Source organism: Cebus imitator, unplaced genomic scaffold (assembly GCF_001604975.1).
Source record: "Cebus imitator isolate Cc_AM_T3 unplaced genomic scaffold, Cebus_imitator-1.0 Scaffold538, whole genome shotgun sequence".
In the NCBI taxonomy this organism is placed as follows: domain Eukaryota; kingdom Metazoa; phylum Chordata; class Mammalia; order Primates; family Cebidae; genus Cebus; species Cebus imitator.
Window position 1 is genome coordinate 1,438,319 of NW_016107853.1, and position 18,382 is coordinate 1,456,700.

At 44.0% G+C, this 18,382-nt stretch overlaps 2 protein-coding genes across 11 annotated transcripts in view; one reads left to right on the plus strand and one right to left on the minus strand.

The window, feature by feature from the left end:
- Positions 1-1,655, minus strand: part of DRC3 (dynein regulatory complex subunit 3) — a 43,357-nt gene extending 41,702 nt beyond the window's left edge. Inside the window, exons 1-2 of one of the 3 annotated variants that reach the window (XM_037733594.1) lie at positions 1,477-1,655; positions 519-679 (exon numbers count right to left, since the gene is read on the minus strand). The gene's annotated coding sequence lies outside the window, so the exon portion shown is untranslated. Of the gene's footprint in view, positions 1-518; positions 680-1,476 lie in introns of those variants that run through there. The other 2 variants (XM_037733595.1, XM_017514834.2) reach the window with 2 other exon arrangements.
- A 334-nt stretch (positions 1,656-1,989) lies between these two features.
- Positions 1,990-18,382, plus strand: part of TOM1L2 (target of myb1 like 2 membrane trafficking protein) — a 126,525-nt gene continuing 110,132 nt past the window's right edge. For 6 of the 8 annotated variants that reach the window (XM_017514848.2, XM_037733589.1, XM_017514849.2 and 3 more), the window contains exon 1: positions 1,990-2,192. In XM_017514848.2, the coding sequence (XP_017370337.1) occupies positions 2,141-2,192 (52 nt within the window). In that variant the 5' untranslated portion in view covers positions 1,990-2,140. The remainder of the gene's footprint in view (positions 2,193-18,382) is intronic. The other 2 variants (XM_017514851.2, XM_017514854.2) reach the window with 2 other exon arrangements.

The window sequence follows — 18,382 nt, forward strand, 5'->3', positions numbered from 1 at the left end:
AATTGACTGGCGCTTTACCTGGTCTCCTGCTGTGGGCATTAAGGTAAGGCAGGGGCTTCCTGTTTCTGGTGAATTGAACTTTTGTGGCTGATGCTAAGGCAATGCTGGAGTCTTTGCCACCAGCTTCTCTCCTGCAGACTCAGCTGCTTGGGAGTATCTGTTGATTTGTTTTTTTGCCACACTGATCTGGAGCACAGTGCTGAAATTATTTTTCCCTTTACCATCTCTTGCTTTAAAAATGTTATGCTTGTTCTCATGCTCATACTCCTATTTTTAATAAAGGGCATGGTAGCAAAAACAAAAAAAAAGAAAGGTTAATTAATTAACATGCCCAACTTCATAAGCTTAGCATATGGCGGAGTCCATTTCCTAATCATGAATCAACTGAGGGTACTGGGGATATCATTGCCACAGCTCACAATGTTTCTCACAGTTGTCCTGGACTCAGGGCCAAGGCCCAAAAAGCTCTCCATGGGGATCTTAGTAGTTTATCACCAACCTGGGTCCCTTTGACTTGCCTTATGATAGTGTTGTTGAAGACTAGAGACGTAGGAGCTGGGGAAAGCAGCAGAGTTTTACACAATTGTCAATGGAGCGGCCTCCTCGCAGAGAACAGATCTAGAATTTTCCTGGGCAACAATAACCTGGGGTCAACAGGGTCTGAATACCATAGTCCCTACTGGCCATGAATTAATAAGAAGAAAATTGGTTGGGTGAGATGGCTTACACCTGTAATTCCAGCACTTTGGGAGGCTGAGGTGGGACGACTGCTTGAACTCAGGAGTTCAAGACCAGCCTGAGCAACATAGCAAGACCCTGTCTCTGTTTTTAAAAATAAATAATGAAAAATTTTTGTTTCAAAAGAAGAAAATCATGTACTGAATGCTTATTGTGTATTCAGTGCACAGGCATTATTTAAGTACATGTAAGCTGCAGAGGCCATAAAAAAGGGAGTCCTAATGTCCTTATTTCCCAGCTAGGGAACCGGAGGCTCCAGGGAGGGAAAGGAACTTGTCCAAAGTCATACAATGAGTTACTGGGAGAGACAAATATGGAAGGAACCTGAGGAGCCGTATTCACATCCAAAGCACTTTATACAGTACCAAGATGAAATCATTTGATAGTTATAAGGTCAGATATGACAGTTAAATTCTGGAAGAAGTTATCGGTGGACCGGGTACCCCTCTTTCTATGAAAGGAGGCCGGAAGACGGAACCCCTTAATCCATTCTGGCCCTGTTCCCTCCGGAAATGCTCCCTTAGTATTCTTTTTTATTCAAAAGCTTGACAAGCCCAGGACTAAAGTGTCTTGGCTGTCTCAGCTGCACTGTAAAGTGCCTGGGAGAGGACCTACGTGCTCAATTTATAAATGAGAAGGGCCGGGCCGGCGTTTTCAGACAAAAAGGTCACAGGAGTGAGTTGTCGGGCACTATCTGTCCCTGCGAGTCCTCTCGGAGCCTCAGCTCCCAGGTCTCACCTCAAGCGTTGGAAATTCGGTTGGTTCCACGCAGCAGACGCGTCTCCCGGTTGCTGGGGAACCAAGCACCGCGACTTGGTTGCTAAGGGGAAAGTCAGTAGGGAGACTTCCAGGGTGAAAGTTGACAGATCACGTGACCACATCTCCGGGTGGGAAAACACTCCTTACACCAACCAGCCGTAGAGAAAACAAACGTTTCTCCAATCAGTACTTTCTATGGGCGGGGATATTCCTAGATTCACCTCTCTTCCGTCCTCCTTTCTGGATGATTGACTCATCTTTTGTCCAATAATAGTAAGGATCCTTTAGATTGACCAAAATACAGATGAATCAAAATGCACAGCTTCCTCTTCGGGGGCGGGCCAGGGGAGGTGCCGCCACGGCTGACAGGGACTGCGCTGACCTAGCTAGGTTGTCGGCCCAATCGGTCGCTGCGGGGTAGGTGGGGCTTTGCTGACGAAGGTGTAGCGGCCAATCGGACGCGGGCTTTGTAGGTGTCCCCCAATAAAGACTCGGCAAGAGGGCGGGGCTAGGGGACCTGGCCCTCGGCGTTCCAGAGGGTGGGGAGGGGGCAAGTGTCAGTCAGGACTGGATCCCGGCGGGATACAGAGGAGATCTCGGTGGCAGACAGGGGGCCCGGGCTGCTGCGTGTTGTCCACCCAAGATGGAGTTCCTCCTGGGGAACCCGTTCAGCACCCCAGTGGGGCAGTGCCTCGGTAAGGCTGCGTGTGGGGCGGGAGGCTGGGCGACGGCGGCAGCTGATCCGGCTGGTGAGGACTGTGGGCCTCCGCCGGGCGCCGGTACCACCTCAGGAGCGGGCTGGGCCTCCGCCATGCGCGGGTGCCACCCCACGAGCGGGCTGGGCATCCTGGTCACAGGGCCTTCGCCGGGTGCCAGTGCCACCTCATGGGAGGGCTGGGCATCCTGGTCGTTGGGCCTTCGCTGGGCGCCGGTGCCACCCCACGGGAGGGCTGGGCATCCTGGTCGTCGGGCCTTCTCTGGGCGCCGGTGCCACCTCACGGGAGGGCTGGGCCTCCGCTGGGTGCCAGTGCCATCCTACGGAGGGCATCTGTGTCCTCGGGCCTCTTCCCGGACAATGGTGCCACCTCACGGTCGCCAGTGCCACTCTGCCAGGAGGCGCCCCTGAGGCCCAACTTGGACTCGGAGATGCTCCAGGCTTCCCTGCCCATCAGGACTCAGCCCTTCCTTTTGCTCCTAGAGGTGGTGCCAACTGCTGGTCTGCTTCCCCCTTGCCCTTTGGGAGATGCCACTGCATGTGCCCTTATCCAGCCCAGCAGGCTCGCCGCCACTGCCCCTAGGACCCAGTTCTCTCAAACCCTTTGTGGGATGTCACCTCCTTCTCCGTCCTTGTCCCTCCTCTTCAGTACCAGCAACCCTCAGACTGGGCACCTTCCCAGAAATGCCCCCTGCTCCAGGACTTGCTAATTTGAGCTGCAACTCAGCTGGGCTGTAGGAGGGACTGGGATGGGAGGAGGGGCTCTTGGGGGTTGATTATCTTGGCAGGGGGATGGCATGCCTGCAGTGCCTCCCAGGAAAGAAGGGAGGCTGTGTAATTTAATGATAAGAGCCCTGGACTGGGAATCATGGAAGCCTGGACTCTAGCAGTGGTTTTGCCAATGACTCCATGTGACATTGTGCCCTTTCTAATTTGAAGTTCTCCTGTCTGTCAAGTGAAGTGTTTGAAGATGAGATGTGGTAGGTCCCTTAAAGTTCTCAAGTTTTGATATTCTTTGTAGTACTCTCTGCACATTGACTGTTGCTCCCCCTCACCATATTAAATTTACCAACGCCGAATCTTTTGTTGGCAAAGTAGAGAGAATGGTACCCAGCCTTATCTGTTAATCCTATAGGGGGGATCTGGACACCTGGGGACACCAGAGATGGCCAGAATCCTGGATAAGGAAAGCCCAAAGTGTAGGTAAAGTAATACCGGAAATGGCCATGGTGTGGGACTTCCCTACTAAAAAAGCAACTTGCCTTTTCACCCAAGGCAGTGGCTTATGTCAAGAATGCTGATTAGTTTGTTTGAAAACTGGGTTCCTCCTGGTTGGTTGAAGGACTGGTAAAACGTCTTTTATGAGCCAGGATCTTTGGTGTTCTTATGGGCCTGATTTCGGCAGTAGTGATTGTTTATTTTCTGCTTTGCTTATGAATTTCTAGCTTACTGTCAAGCCTTTAGTGGGGCCTGTAAACTTACTGAGATCTCTCCTGTTGGCAAATTAGCATTTAGGAGCCTTGCTTTACTTGCTGGTGTAGTATCTTTTATAATGCCAAAAGAATGTTTCCCATGTTTTGGACATCTTGTCCCTTGCAACCCAGCGGAGCGTCTGGATTCTCACCTCCTTTCTTCTTCTTCATGTCCTCTCCCCACTTTCCTCAGATGCTCCTGCATGGCAGCCACATTCCAAAAACTCATTGTTCAGCTGGATGTTGAATTCCAGCCAATTAATGGAGGGACCAGAAAACTTGGGGGAGTGGTTTTCTTTTTTGTCCCCTTTATACTAGGAACCTCTACACCTGCAAAATAACAAGGTAGTAGTCGAGGGTTAGAAGTTAATTTAAAATACAAATACAAGGGATGTAGGGATATGTAGCAAGTGGTAAGAGCATGATACTTCTGCCATGAAGACCTGAGCTGAATTTTGACTTGGCCCATTGCCCGGCTGTGTGACCCCAGAAAATTGTATTGCCTATCTGAAGTTTAGTCTATCAGTAGAGAGAGAGAGAGAGGGAGGGAGATTGATTCATATTCACAGAGTAATGCAGCTTAAATGAGATAATGTATGAAAACACTTAGCATAGTATCTGGAACATTGTAAAAGCTCAGTAAATCGAAACTGCCACTGTTAATAACAGAATACTTTAAGTTCGGGTTGGATTTTCTATCTGGAGAGGGTATGTGAAACAACTGGCCCGTCTGTGACCTGTGAAGGAAGATACCCTACCGGGCCCCAGGGTTCACAAAAGATGCTTGACTCTAAAGACGATGATGGCTCCCCATTGCCAGGTAGCCAGTAGGTCATTTCAGTTTAGTTCAGGTAAATGATTAATGGATAGAATGAGGCTCTAATGTATATTTTGTACTGTTGTGACAAAGTGTCAAAGTGACTTTCTCGTGACATTTAGTGTGTTAGTACTATTTTAAAAGAATGTGCGGGGGGGCGGTGCGGGTAGTGCGCTGGTGGGAGGGAGGGAAGGGGAATACAGAAATAAAGTAACAACAACAAAGCTAATGATTAAAAACTGCAGCTGTAAGCGGGTTGTGGTGGCTCACGCCTGTAATCCCAGCACTTTGGGAGGCCGAGGTGGGGGGATCACCTGAGGCTAGGAGTTTGAGACCAGCCTGGCCAACGTGGCAAAACCCCGGCTCTACTAAAAATACAAAAATTAGCTGGGCATGGTGGTACATGCCTATAATCCCAGCTACTCAGTGGCTGAGGTAGAAGAATCACTTGAACCAGGAGGTGGAGGTTGCAGCAATTGTGCCATTTTCACTCCAGCCTGGGCAACAGAGTGAGACTCTATCTCCAAAAAAGAAAAAAAAGAGAGAGAGAGTAAGCCTAGCCAAGGTGTGAGAGGCTAAGAAGTGCAGAGGAAGAAAGAGTACTTACTTGTATTTCTTAATTTTCTGTTCTGCAACAACCTTCAAAATGTTAACTGCCATAGTCTTAGCCTTCTACAACTGCTTGGAGTTGGATCTCATACATGGGGAGTTCGCCAAGTCAGGTCCACTGTGGTCTGCAGAAGTTTGCAGTTTTCCTTGTGTTGGCTAAAAAAAGTTTTCAGAAAATCCTTTTCTAAGAGTAAAGTTTAGATTCAAAGATCGGTGTCTAGTTAGTTAATTCTGATCAAAATATTGGGCGTGGTGGGCATGTATTCTCACCATTGTTCTGCTTTAATAAACAGGGAAGAAACAGATATTCTGTTGCAGAGTTTGTTTGTAGACTGAGTGGTGTTACACATAAACTACTTCAGACTATCCTATGAATGGTAGATGTTTAACCTGGCCATTTATACCAAGAATAATTAGTTGTGCCTCAGATTGCCATGTGCATTAGGGTCTTTTTTTTTTTTGAGACAGAGTCTTGCTCTGTCACCAGGCTGGAGTGCAGTGGCACGATCTTGGCTCACTGCAACCTCCACCTCCCGGGTTCAAGTGATTCTCCTGCCTCAGCCTCCCGAGTAGCTGAGATTACTGGCATGTGCCACCACGCCCAGCTAAGTTTTGTATTTTTAGTAGAAACAGGTTTCACCATGTTGGCCAGGATGGTCTTGATCTTTTGATCTCATCATCTGCCCGTGTTGGCCTCCCAAAGTGCTGGGATAACAGGCCTGAGCCACCGTGCCCGATCTGTATTAGGGTTCTCTAGGAGGACAGAGACAGAATTAATAAGATAGATGTATGTATTAAGGGGAGTTTATTAAGGAGTATTGGCTCACGCAATCACAAGATGAGGTGCCACAATAGGCCATCTGCAAGCTGAGAGGCCAGGAAGCCAGGACAAGTCCCAAAGCTGAAGAACTTGGAGTCTGATATTCAAGGGCAAGTATTTGCAAAGCCCTTTTGCTTCACTGATTTTATTTACTGTTCACAATCTTGTGAGATACACAGGAAGAGAACTGGAAGGAACTTATAATTATTAAGTGCCAACTATATACAAACTCTGTACATGGAATCTCATTTAATTCTCACAACATTTAGCTATTTGGGTGTTATCATCCGCGTGTCACATAAGGAAACTGAGGCTCTGAGAAGTTAAGAGACTGGTACAAGGTCAATGCCACAGGTAAGCCTAGAATTTACTCCTGGGCCAGTGCTCATTCTGTGCTGCCATGTATGTTACTTTTTGCTCTCAGATCTCATGATTCAGCCTCAAGGGAATCACCAGGAGGGCTTGTTAAAAGTGGAGCCTACTCTCAGCGTTTCTGTTTCAGTAAATTTGGGGTAGAAACTAGCATTCTACATTTCTGTCAAGTTCTCTAGTGATGCTGAAGCTGCTGGTTCACTTTGAGAACTGTTGTTCTTGATTTAAAGTTCTGTTTCTTTAATCTTTTCTTTATCTTTCTTCAACATTAAATGTGAGTTTTCTTGTGGACAGACTAAAAGAGTGATTATTTAGAATTTGTTCATTTGTTTGTTCAGTGGCCCTGTACTATCTGTGTATACCAAACTAAGAATTTCCTAGTGTATAGATATCTAAAATAAATAAGGTAGAAAGTAGTCATAAGATTGGATAAATAAATGCAGTAAGGGAATGGAGGAGAGGGGTGGCCTCAGGTAGTAATAATAACAGCTAAAGGTTTTAGGGTTTTTGTTTGTTTGTTTGTTTTGTGTTTTCTTGAGACAGAGTCTCGTTCTGTCGCCAGGCTGGAGTGCAGTGGCGCGATCTCGGCTCACTGCAACCTCTGCATCCTGGGTTCAAGCGATTTCCCGGCCTCAGCTTCCCAGTTTTGGGTTTTTCTTTTTTTAAATTTAATGTTATGTTCCTGTGTGCCAGACACTGAAGTGGGCACACTTGCAGTCATTCGATCCTCACAACAATGCTGTGGGGAAGATGCTGTTGTTATCTCAGATGTTTTCAGAGGGGGACACTAAGACGGTGAGCAGATATGGAACCCGCTTAAGGTCACACAGTAGCAGTGCGGGAGCTAGAGTCTGAACGCAGCATTCTGGCTCCAGAGCTGGTATCCTGTCACCCTGTGCTGCCCTCAGCAAGAGTAGACTGAGGAGGAACACTGTAGGAGGGAAGGAGGAACTCAGGAAAACTTTGAGGAGGCGGTGGCTGCTCAGCAGGGCTTTGATGAATGGGTAGGATTTGGTTTGTGTAGAAATGGAAAGGGATGTTTGGTTTCTTGGCAGAGACATCTTGAGCAAATGCTGGATGTGAAGGGGTAGGCGGGGGTGATGGGATTTATTCCATTTGCCTAGCAAAGGGGCGTGATAGGAGGCAAGATTGGAAAGGGAGGATAAGGCCTGATTGTGGAGGGCTTGCTTCATGTATTGGCCAAGTAGTTAGGACTTTCTTTTTAGAGGTACTGGGGAGCTATGAAAGACTTCTAAGGAGGGGAATAGCATGGAAGCATGAATCTCATTACAGAGGTAGGGAGATTTCTCCTTGGCAGTCACCAGAAGATCATTCTTCTCTCTTAGCTCCTATGCAGAATCAGGGAGGAAAGGTGAGGGAGGGGGGAAGTCAGCTGTGGTCAGTGCTGCTTCTTCTGAGGTCAAGGGTAGGGACACTGTCTATGACCTCCCCCTCAGAAACAGAAAGGTGCCAAGGCAGGTTGATGGAGCCCTGGGAAGAAGTCCAAGAGCATTTGTCCTTAATTGCCTGGACAGGCCTTAAAACCCCTGACATCGAAAGCCACATGGGGTGTCAGTCTGCTCCTCCTCCTGCTCTTAATCAGGTACAAGGACAGGAGCTGACACATTCCCAGGGCTTTTCTAGAGGAATGCCACTGCTTAGAAGTCAGCTATTGGAATATCTAAAATTCTCCTAAAATTGTGTGTGTTTTTGTTTTTTTTTTTAAGAGACAGAGACTTGCTTTGTCACCCAGACTGGAATGCAGTGGCACGATCGTAGTTAAAGCCTCAACCTCCTGGGCTCAAGTGATCCTCCCAATTCAGCCTCCTAAAGTGCAGTGATTATAGATTTCAGCAACTGTGCCCATCCTTTAATTGTGCTTTTTACAAAATGATGTATAACCAGATAGAAAATATGAAAAATATAGAAAAATGCAAAGGAGAAAAAATTTCCCATAATGTGCATCCTTACAGATCTGTTGAGATGCTTATTTCACACAATAGCATACTTCTGTATTTCACTCTTCATCTACTCATGTGTTGGAGAGGCAACATTGTAGAGCCGTTTTTAGCATATTTCTCTATAATCTACTTTATTTATTTTTTTATTGACTTGGGACATTAGGTAAGGAAAGGGGTATAAATACATTGCCCAGAGGATCATCAGTTAAGGGTTGTTGCTCTTGACCTAGCAGGTAAATCGCCCAGAAATTTTGAGCTAACCTAGTAGTCTGAAAAGATATAAATAACATTCAGGCTTTTTCTGCTGACCCAGCTCTTTATGGTTAGAAAAGAAGACTTTTAAAAACCAGTCTCAGACTTGGTACATATGTTATTGCTCCCTCCAATCTTCTTGATTTAGGAGATTATCTGCTTTTCTCCATTCAGTCATCAAGCCTGATGCCCATTGCCCCTCACCTCTTCCTACAGGCAGCTTTCTTAGACTACCCTGTTTATGGTAATGAATCTCCTCTCTGAGCTCACAGTGCTTGCTATCCGTATCGTAATTCATTTGACTCTTCCCTTACCTACAAAATAGAAAATATTACTTGTCCTCCGGGTTTTGGTGAAGATTAAATGAGATAATATGCTTAAAATCCCTAGCACACTGTCCTGCAGTCAACTAATATATTTAAGCTTCTTGATTCGTTCCCTCCACAGTTACTGTTGTTATTTACCTTGTCATGTGTTTATTATCATACGTTCTGGATAAGGCGGGAGGCTCCTCCACGACAGGATGTGTGCTTTCTGTTTGCTTGTGACCTTTGCAGCACATGGTAGAGTGTATTTTGCAAGTTATTCACTCCATAGGTTCCATATTGCCACTGGTATTTAGCCTCTTTCAAAGCTAACGTTACTAGCCATCATTCCTGCCCCTCACCATGTCCCAGGCACCTTGCTGAGTGCTGTGCATACTTATCTCCTTAAAAAACTTTTTTTCTCTGGAAACGCTCTTAAGTCAGTGACATTATCTTCATCTTACAGGTGAAGAAACAGAGACTTAAAGGTGTTCAGAAACTTGCCCAAAGTTCCCTGGCTCAAGTAGGCGGAGCTTTCCTCTCCAACCAGGGGCTCTAGCTCCAGCATTTTTGTTTTGTTTTGTTTTGTTTTTTTGAGATGGAGTCTCACTCTGTTGTCCAGGCAGGAGTGCAGTGGCGTAATCAGCTCACTGCAGCCTCCACCTCCCGGGTTCAAGCGATTCTCCTGCCTCAGCCTCCTGAGTAGCTTGGATTACAGGCATGCACCACTATGCCTGGCTAATTTTTGTATTTTTAATAGAGACAGGATTTCACCATGTTGGCCAGGCTGGTCTCAAACTCTTGACCTCAGGTGATTTGCCTGCCTCAGCCTCCCAAAGTGCTGGGATTACAGGCGTGAGCCACTGCGCCCACCTGCTCCAGCGTTTTTGTTTGTTCATGTTGCCTTTTAGACATCAAGAATGGTCTGTTTCCATTTGGACAAGAAGGAGCCTAAACTGATTTCAAATGGGAATTCCGGAAAGATAGCTTAGTTCCACCAGTGGGAATGTGGACTCCCATTGCTCTCTCTTTGTTCTCTTCCAGCACTTAGTACTCTTTGTTTTAGATTGGAGTCAGTCCCATCTTTGCATCTGTATGTGACTGTTATTATATGAGTCCAGTAACTGTGCTAAAACTCAGTTTCCCACTCCGTAAACTGTGGTGGTATAGGGTGTACAGGAATGCTTGTACTGTCACACCTTACAGGGGAAGTAAGTGTGTAAAAGCAAAATATGTTGTTATGCTATATATCATTTAGACTAAATGTTGCATGAGAGCACTTGTTTCTATTTTTTTAACTGTGATAAAATATATGTAACAAAATTTACAGTTTTAACAATTTTTAAGTGTGCAGTTCAATGGCATTAAATATATTCACATTGGGCAGGGCGTGGTGGCTAATGCCTTTAGGAGGCTGAGGCGGGTGGATTGCCTGAGCTCAGGCGTTCGAGACCAGCCTGGGAAACATGGTGAAACCCTGTCTCTACTAAAATACAAAAAATTAGCTGGGTATGGTGTCATGTGCCTGTAGTCCCAGCTATTTGGGAGGCTGAGGCAGAAGTTGCAGTGAGCTCAGATCACGCCCCTGCACTCCAGCCTGAGCGACAGAGCGGACTCCTTCTCTAAAAATACATATGTGTGTACATATATATTCATATTGTTGTGCAACCATCACCACTATCCATCTCTACAACGCTTCTCATCTTGCAAAAGTGAAATAATATCTTCCTGTTCCCTCCTCCCCCCAGCCCCTGGCAACTACCATGCTACTTTGTCACTGTGAATTTGACTGCTATGGAACCTTAAATAAGTGGAGTCATGTAATATTTATTATGAAACCTCATATAAGTAGAATCACATACTAGTTATCCTTTCATGGCTGACTTACCTCACTCACATAATGTCTTCAAGTTTCTTCTCTGTTGGAACATGTCAAAGTTTCCTTCCTTGTTAAGGCTGTATAATATTTTGTTGTTATGTTTATACCACATTTTGTTGATCTATTCTTCCATTGATGGTCACCTGCGTTGCTTCCCCTTTTTGGCTACTGTGAATAATGCTGCTATGAACATGAGTGTACAAATATCTATTCATGTCTCTGTTTTCAATTTTTTTTAAGAGACAGGGTCTCCCTCTGTTACCCAGGCTAGAGTACAGTGGCATGATCATAGCTCACTGCAGCCTTGAACTCCTGAACTCAAGCAATCCTTTCGCGTTAGCCTCCTAAGTAGCTAGGACTGCAGGCCTGCATCACCATGCCCAATTAATTTTTAAAAATTGTTTTTGTAGATGCAGGGACTCCCTATGTTTCCCAGACTGGTCTTAAACTCCTGGACTTCCTGGACTCAGGTGATCCTTCCATCTTGGCCTCCCAAAGTGTTGGGATTATAGGCGAGAACTCTTGCACTTGGCTTATTTTTTTTCTTTATACTAGCCATCATAATGGGTATGAACTGGTGTCTCATTGTGGTTTTATTTGCATTTTGTTTGTGATTAGTGATATTGACCATCTTTTCATGTACTAATTGGCCATTTGTATATCTTCTTTGGTGAAATGTCTGTTCAAATCCTTTGCCTAGTTGGTTTTTCTTTTCTTTTTCATTTCACTTCTTTCTTCTTTTTTTTTTCTTTTCAAAGACAGAGTTTCACCATGTTGGCCAGGCTGGTCTCGAACTCCTGACCTCAGGTAATCTGCCTGCCTTGGCTTCCTAAAATGCTGGGATTACAGGCGTGAACCACCTTGCCCGGCCCTTTGCCTTGTTTTTAATTGAATTTTGTTGTTGTTCCATTTTAGGTGTTCTCTATATATTCTGGATATTAATCTCTTATCAGATATGTGATTTACAAATTTTTTCTCCCATTCTATAAGTTGTCTTTTATACTTTGTTGATAATGTCCTTTAATGTACACAAGTTTTAAGTCCAGTTTCTCTATTTTTCTCTTTTGTTGCTTGTACCTTTCGTGTCATTGCCCTTATCTTTCAGTAGAATGTAACAGATGCCTTAAAGATAAGGATGGTGCTATTAGCCCTCCTAAGCCTAAACTAGGAAGAAGTCGAAACCCTGAATAGACCAATAACAAGGACTGAAGTTGAGGCAGCAATTAATAGCCTACCAGCCAAAAAAAAGCCCAGGTCCAGATGGGTTCACAGCCGAATTCTACCAGACATACAAAGAGGAGCTGGTACCACTCTTTCTGAAACTATTCCAAACAGTCCAAAAAGAGGGAGTCCTTCCCAAATCATTTTATGAGACCAACATCATCCTGATACCAAAACCCAGCAGAGACTCAACAAGATAAGAAAACTTCAGGCCAATATCCATGATGAACACAGATGTAAAAATCTTCAATAAAATACTGGCAAACCGATTGAAACAGCACATCAAAAAGCTTATTCACCATGATCAAGTAGGCTTCATCCCAGGGATGCAAGGCTGGTTCAACATATGCAAGTCTATAAACGTAATTCACCACATAAACAGAACCAAACACAAAAACCACATGATTATCTCAATTGATGCAGAGAAGGCCTTTGACAAAATTCAACAGCCCTTTATGCTAAAAGCCCTCAATAAACTAGGTATTGACGGAATGTATCTCAAAATAATAAAAGCTATTTATGACAAACCAACAGCCAATATCATACTGAATGGGCAAAAACTGGAAGCATTCCCTTTGAAATCTGGCACTAGACAAGGATGCCCTCTCTCACCACTCCTATTCAATATAGTACTGGAAGTACTAGCCAGAGCAATCAGGCAAGAAAAAGAAATAAAGGGAATTCAAATAGGAAAGGAGGAAGTCAAATTGTCTCTATTTGCGGACGACATGATTGTATATCTAGAAGACCCCATTGTCTCAGCCCAAAATCTCCTGAAACTGATAAGCAACTTCAGCAAAGCCTCAAGATACAAAATCACAAGCATTCCTATATACCAATAACGGACTTAAAGAGAGCCAAATCAAGAACAAACTACCATTCACAATTGCTACAAAGAGAATAAAATACCTAGGAATACAACTAACAAAGGATGTAAAGGACCTCTTCAAGGATAACTACAAACCACTGCTCAATGAAATAAGAGAGGACACAAACAGATGGAGAAACATTCCATGCCCATGGTTAGGAAGAATCAATACCGTGAAAATGGCCATACTGCCCAAAGTAATTTATAGATTCAATGCTATCCCCGTCAAGCTATCAATGACCTTCTTCACAGAACTGGAGAAGACCACCTTAAACTTCGTATAGAACCAAAAGAGAGCCCTCATAGCCAAGTCAATTCTAAGCAAAAAGAACAAAGCTGGAGGCATCATGCTACCTGACTTCAAACTATACTACAAGGCTACAGTAATCAAAACAGCATGGTACTGGTACCAAAACAGAGATATAGACCAATGGAACAGAATAGAGTCCTCAGAGGCAACACCACACAGCTACAACCACCTGATCTTTGACAAACCTGACAAAAACAAGCAGTGGGGAAAGGATTCCCTCTTTAATAAATGGTGTTGGGAAAACTGGCTAGCCATGTGCACAAAGCAGAAACTGGACCCCTTCCTGACACCTTATACTAAAATTAACTCCAGATGGATTAAAGACTTAAACATAAGACCTAACACCATAAAAACCCCTAGAAGAAAACCTAGGCAAAACCATTCAGGACATAGGCATAGGCAAGGACTTCATGACTAAAACACCGAAAGCATTGGCAACAAAAGCCAAAATGGACAAATGGGATCTAATTAAACTCCAGAGCTTCTGCACAGCAAAAGAAACAATCATTAGAGTGAACGGGCAACCAACAGAATGGGAAAAAATTTTTGCAATCTATCCATCTAACAAAGGACTTATATCCAGAATCTACAAACAATTAAAACAGATTTACAAGAAAAAAACAAACCCATTCAAAAGTGGGCGAAGGATGTGAACATACACTTTTCAAAGAAGACATATATAAGGCCAACAAACATATAAAAAATGCTCATCATCACTGGTCGTTAGAGAAATGCAATCAGAACTACATTGAGATACCATCTCACGCCAGTTAGAATGGCAATCATTAAAATATCTGGAGATAACAGATGCTGGAGAGGATGTGGAGAAATAGGAACAATTTTACATTGTAGATGGGAGTGTAAATTAGTTCAACCATTGTGGAAGACAGTGTGGCGATTCCTTAAGGACTTAGAAATAGAAATTCTGTTTGACCCAGCAATCCCATTACTGGGTATATATCCAAAGGATTATAAATCGTTCTATTATACAGATACATGCACATGTATGTTCATTGCAACACTGTTCACAATAGCAAAACCAACCCAAATGCCCACTGATGATAGACTGGACAGAGAAAATGTGGCACATATACACCATGGAATACTATGCAGCCATAAAAAATGATGAGTTTGTGCCCTTTATAGGGACATGGATGAACCTGGAAACCATCACTCCCAGAAAACTCACACAAGAACAGAAAATCAGACACCACATGTTCTCACTCATAGGCTGGTGTTGAACAATGAGAACACATGGACACAGGGAGGGGAGCATCACACACTGAGGTCTGTTGGGGGGGATTAGGGGAGGGACAGAGAGGGGTGGGGAGTTGGGGAGGGATAATATGGGGAGAAATGCCAGATATAGGTGATGGGGATGGAGGCAGCAACCACATTGCCATGTATGTACCTATGCAACAATCTTGCATGCTCTTCACATGTATCCCAGAACCTAAAGTGCAATAATATATATATATATATATATATATATATATATATATATATATATAAAAGACTAAATTAAAAAAAAAAAAAGGGATGGTGCTGTTAGTAGCGGTCAGAATGCCTCTCCTCACTAGGTACTGGGTTATGTAGTTTACATGTATTCTTTTGTTTAATTTCCACAATAATTCTATAAGGCAGGTATTATCACTCTTTTTTTTTTTTTTTTTTAGACAGAGTCTCATTGTGTCACCCAGGCCTATCACTCATATTTTAAAAGTCTAGGAAACAAAGGCTTAGAAGTGAAATACCGGCTGGGCTTGATGGCTCATGCCTGTATTCCCTGTATCCTTTTCAGCCAAAGTGGGAGGATTGCTTGAACTCAGGAGTTTGAGACCAGTCTGGGCAACATGGCGAAACAAAACAAAAAATATATATATATTTGTACAGGCCGGGCGCGGTGGCTCAAGCCTGTAATCCCAGCACTTTGGGAGGCCGAGGCGGGTGGATCACAAGGTCAAGAGATTGAGACCATCCTGGTCAACATAGTGAAACCCTGTCTCTACTAAAGCTACAAAAAATTAGCTGGGCATGGTGGTGCGTGCCTGTAATCCCAGCTACTCAGGAGGTTGAGGCAGGAGAATTGCCTGAACCCAGGAGGCGGAGGTTGCGGTGAGCCGAGATCGCGCCATTGCACTCCAGCCTGGGTAACAAGAGCGAAACTCCGTCTCAAAAAAAAAATATATATTTGTACAAAAAATGCAAAAATTAGCTGGGCATAGTGACGTGTGCCTATAGTCCCAGCTACTTGGGAGGCTGAGGTGGGAGGATGGCATGAGCCTGGGAGGCAGAAGTTGCTGTGACCTGAGATGATTGTGCCACTGCACTCCAGTCTGGGCGACAGAGCCAGACCCTGTCTCACAAAAAAAAAAAAAAAGGTGAAAGTACCTTCCTCAAGGCCTATGGATTATCAGTGGCAGAGCAGGGACTTGAACCCAGGTCTGTGGGCAGCAGAGCCAGTGCTTTTAACCACTAAGCCAAAGAGTTTAGTATTGTTTGTAGGATTGAGTGAATGAATACCTGAATGAACTTGGTAGCTGAAAAGTCTAGCAATAGGTGTCTTCAATCCAGACCTACACTGGTATTGTAAATTATGCACCCAGTTTCAGTTCTCCCACTGTAATTCAGTGTACAAGTGTCCTCTTCATACCAGCAAGTTTTCTGAGAATTTCATCAAAGGATGTGCTTTTTTTTTTGAGGTGGAGTCTCACATTGTCACCCAGGCTGGAGTAAAGTGGTGAATGTCGCCTCACAGCAACCTCTGCCTCCCTGGTTCACATGCCTCAGCCTCCGGAGAAGCTGGGATTACAGGTGCACACCACCATGCCCAACTAATTTTTTGCATTTTTAGTAAAGACAGGGTTCCACTATGTTGGCCAGACTGGTCTTGAACTCCTGACCTCATGATCCGCCTGCCTCTGTAATCCCAAAGTGCTGGGATTACAGGCATGAGCCACCAGGCCCCGCCAGGATGTGCTTTCTTACAACCTCACTGAGGCACCACTTGGTAATGGAAGACCTATGTATTTTACTTTCTCTTTGGATTTGCTTTAGAACTACAGTGTTGGACGGCAGAAAAGTGGGAATTTAAACAGATGCTAAGTTGTCTAACTGACGGACTTGCTTTTAAGACGTTACCAGCTGCTCTTTTAATCATTAATGAAGCATAAGCCTTGTAGTCTGGGAGGCATGTCAAAAATTCTGTTTCGGGTTTTGGTTTAAAATTGAGTGTAATAGAGAGAGACTGATTCTTTCATCTCAGAGAATTGGGCTGTCTTGAGAGCTGGGGACAAGAACTGGGCCCTGTAATAGGACACTGTGGAGTTTTTTTGCTGCTCCTCAAAGGAGAAATCACACAGATTTCTGGCATGTCATTAGTCGAAATAGGAAATGAGGCCTGAGAAATGATGTTGCTTGGGATTTGAAAGCAGAATTTGCTAGTGGCTTCCAGAGAGCAAGAGTCTCCCATGTTAACTTTGGAAATTCTTAAACCAGCAATTCAAAGACTCAGAAGATTCTAGTTGGAAGGGCCTTGGTGATATTTGGTCCAACCCTCTCATTTTTACTAGTGTGGAAATAAGCCCAGAGAGGGTCAGTCTGTGATGTATAACATTTCTGACAGCAGATGTGCAGGGTTTTTTTGCTTTTTTGTTTTTGTTTTTTTCTGGTATCAACTGAATGCCCTACCATTGAAGTCAATTCTGACACTAACTACCTGGACTTGGTGCAGACCCCAAAGTTTAATCAGTCCCACAAGACTGCCCGCACTTCACTTGCCAGTCACAAGTTCCTGGTTACCATCTGTACTTCCCATGACCGGCTATAAATTGGGAATTCCCATGATGCCTTCTCCATGTTTGATAATATGCTTGATTGCCTCACAAAACTCAGGAGAACACTTTGCTTAAACTCAGGAGAACACTTTGCTTACATTTGGATACAACTCAGGAACAGCCAAATGGAAGAGATTCATGGGGCAAGGTATGGGGAAGGGGCAGGGAACTTCTGTGCCAGCCTCCCAGCACCTTTATGTGTTCAACCTGGAAGTTCTTTGAACCCCATCGTTTAGGGGTTTTAATGCAGGTTTCATCATGTGGGCATGAATGATTAAATCTGGCCATTGGTGAATAACTCAACTTCCAGTCCCTCTCCTCTGTCTGGAGGTAAGGTGGGATGGGGCTACAGCCCAAAGTTCCAACGCTGAAATGAACCTTGGTCTTTCTGGCTAGGGAGCCCCAGCCCTAGTAATCTCATTAGCATACAAAAGACACTTGCCTCTCAGGAGATTCCTGGGGTTTTGGGTGAGGTGTATTGGGAACCTGGACAAAGACCAAATATATATTTCTTATTGTATCACAGTAGGAGACTTGCCAAGGTCTCACAATGAGTCAGTTTTATGACTCTTACATGTCTTCCTACTTAGCTCACAGCATCTTGCCAGTCATTTGGATATTTGTATATGGGCAGGGAGGGTAAGTCAGGAGTAGTAAGTTTGTCATTTTAATGGAGTGGAAATTTTCAACTCAGCCTCATGAATGTAAATACATTTTACTGTTTGAAAGTTAATCTCCTAATTTAGACCGGGCTCGGTCAGAGGTACTACTTAGCTCTAGGTTTGATGGTTTACATGAAATTAGTTCATAAAATCACCGATGATCTTCTCTTTTATCTGCTTTTTCTGGCACTGGTCCAGACCAGAAAACTAATCCCAGGCTAGGACCAGGAAAGCCTGGGACTGGTCACTGCTCTGCTGCTGATTTGCTGTCAGACTTTGGGTGGGACATGTCCTGTCAGTTTACTCATTTGAAGAGCATGCTTTGTTTGTATGTTTGTTTTGAAGAACAGGGTTTGAACAAGCTCTCCAAGTTCATTTCAGACCTAAAGCTTAAAGCCCAAATCAAAGTGACTTTTAGTTTTCCTTAAGACTTACAGCTCTCCTTAGGAGATTTTACATACCTATGAATTGTGTGTGTGTGTGTGTGTGTGTGTGTGTATTCTGTGGTATGTGTATAAGTACATACACATATGTAAATACATGCACACAGGTAAATATATACATACAGCTAGTGCTCAACTTACGACCACGATTGGTTCCGACAGACTGGTTGTAACATGATTTGGTCGTAAGTTGAGTAGGCTATATGTACAGTACTGTGAAATGATGTTATAAAAATCTTTAAGTCATATTTTATCATAATTTTCTTTCATTATTGTTATATATCTAATTTTCTTTGTTCATTTTATGCCATTTGTATCATCTCTACACCATTTTGTTTCTTAT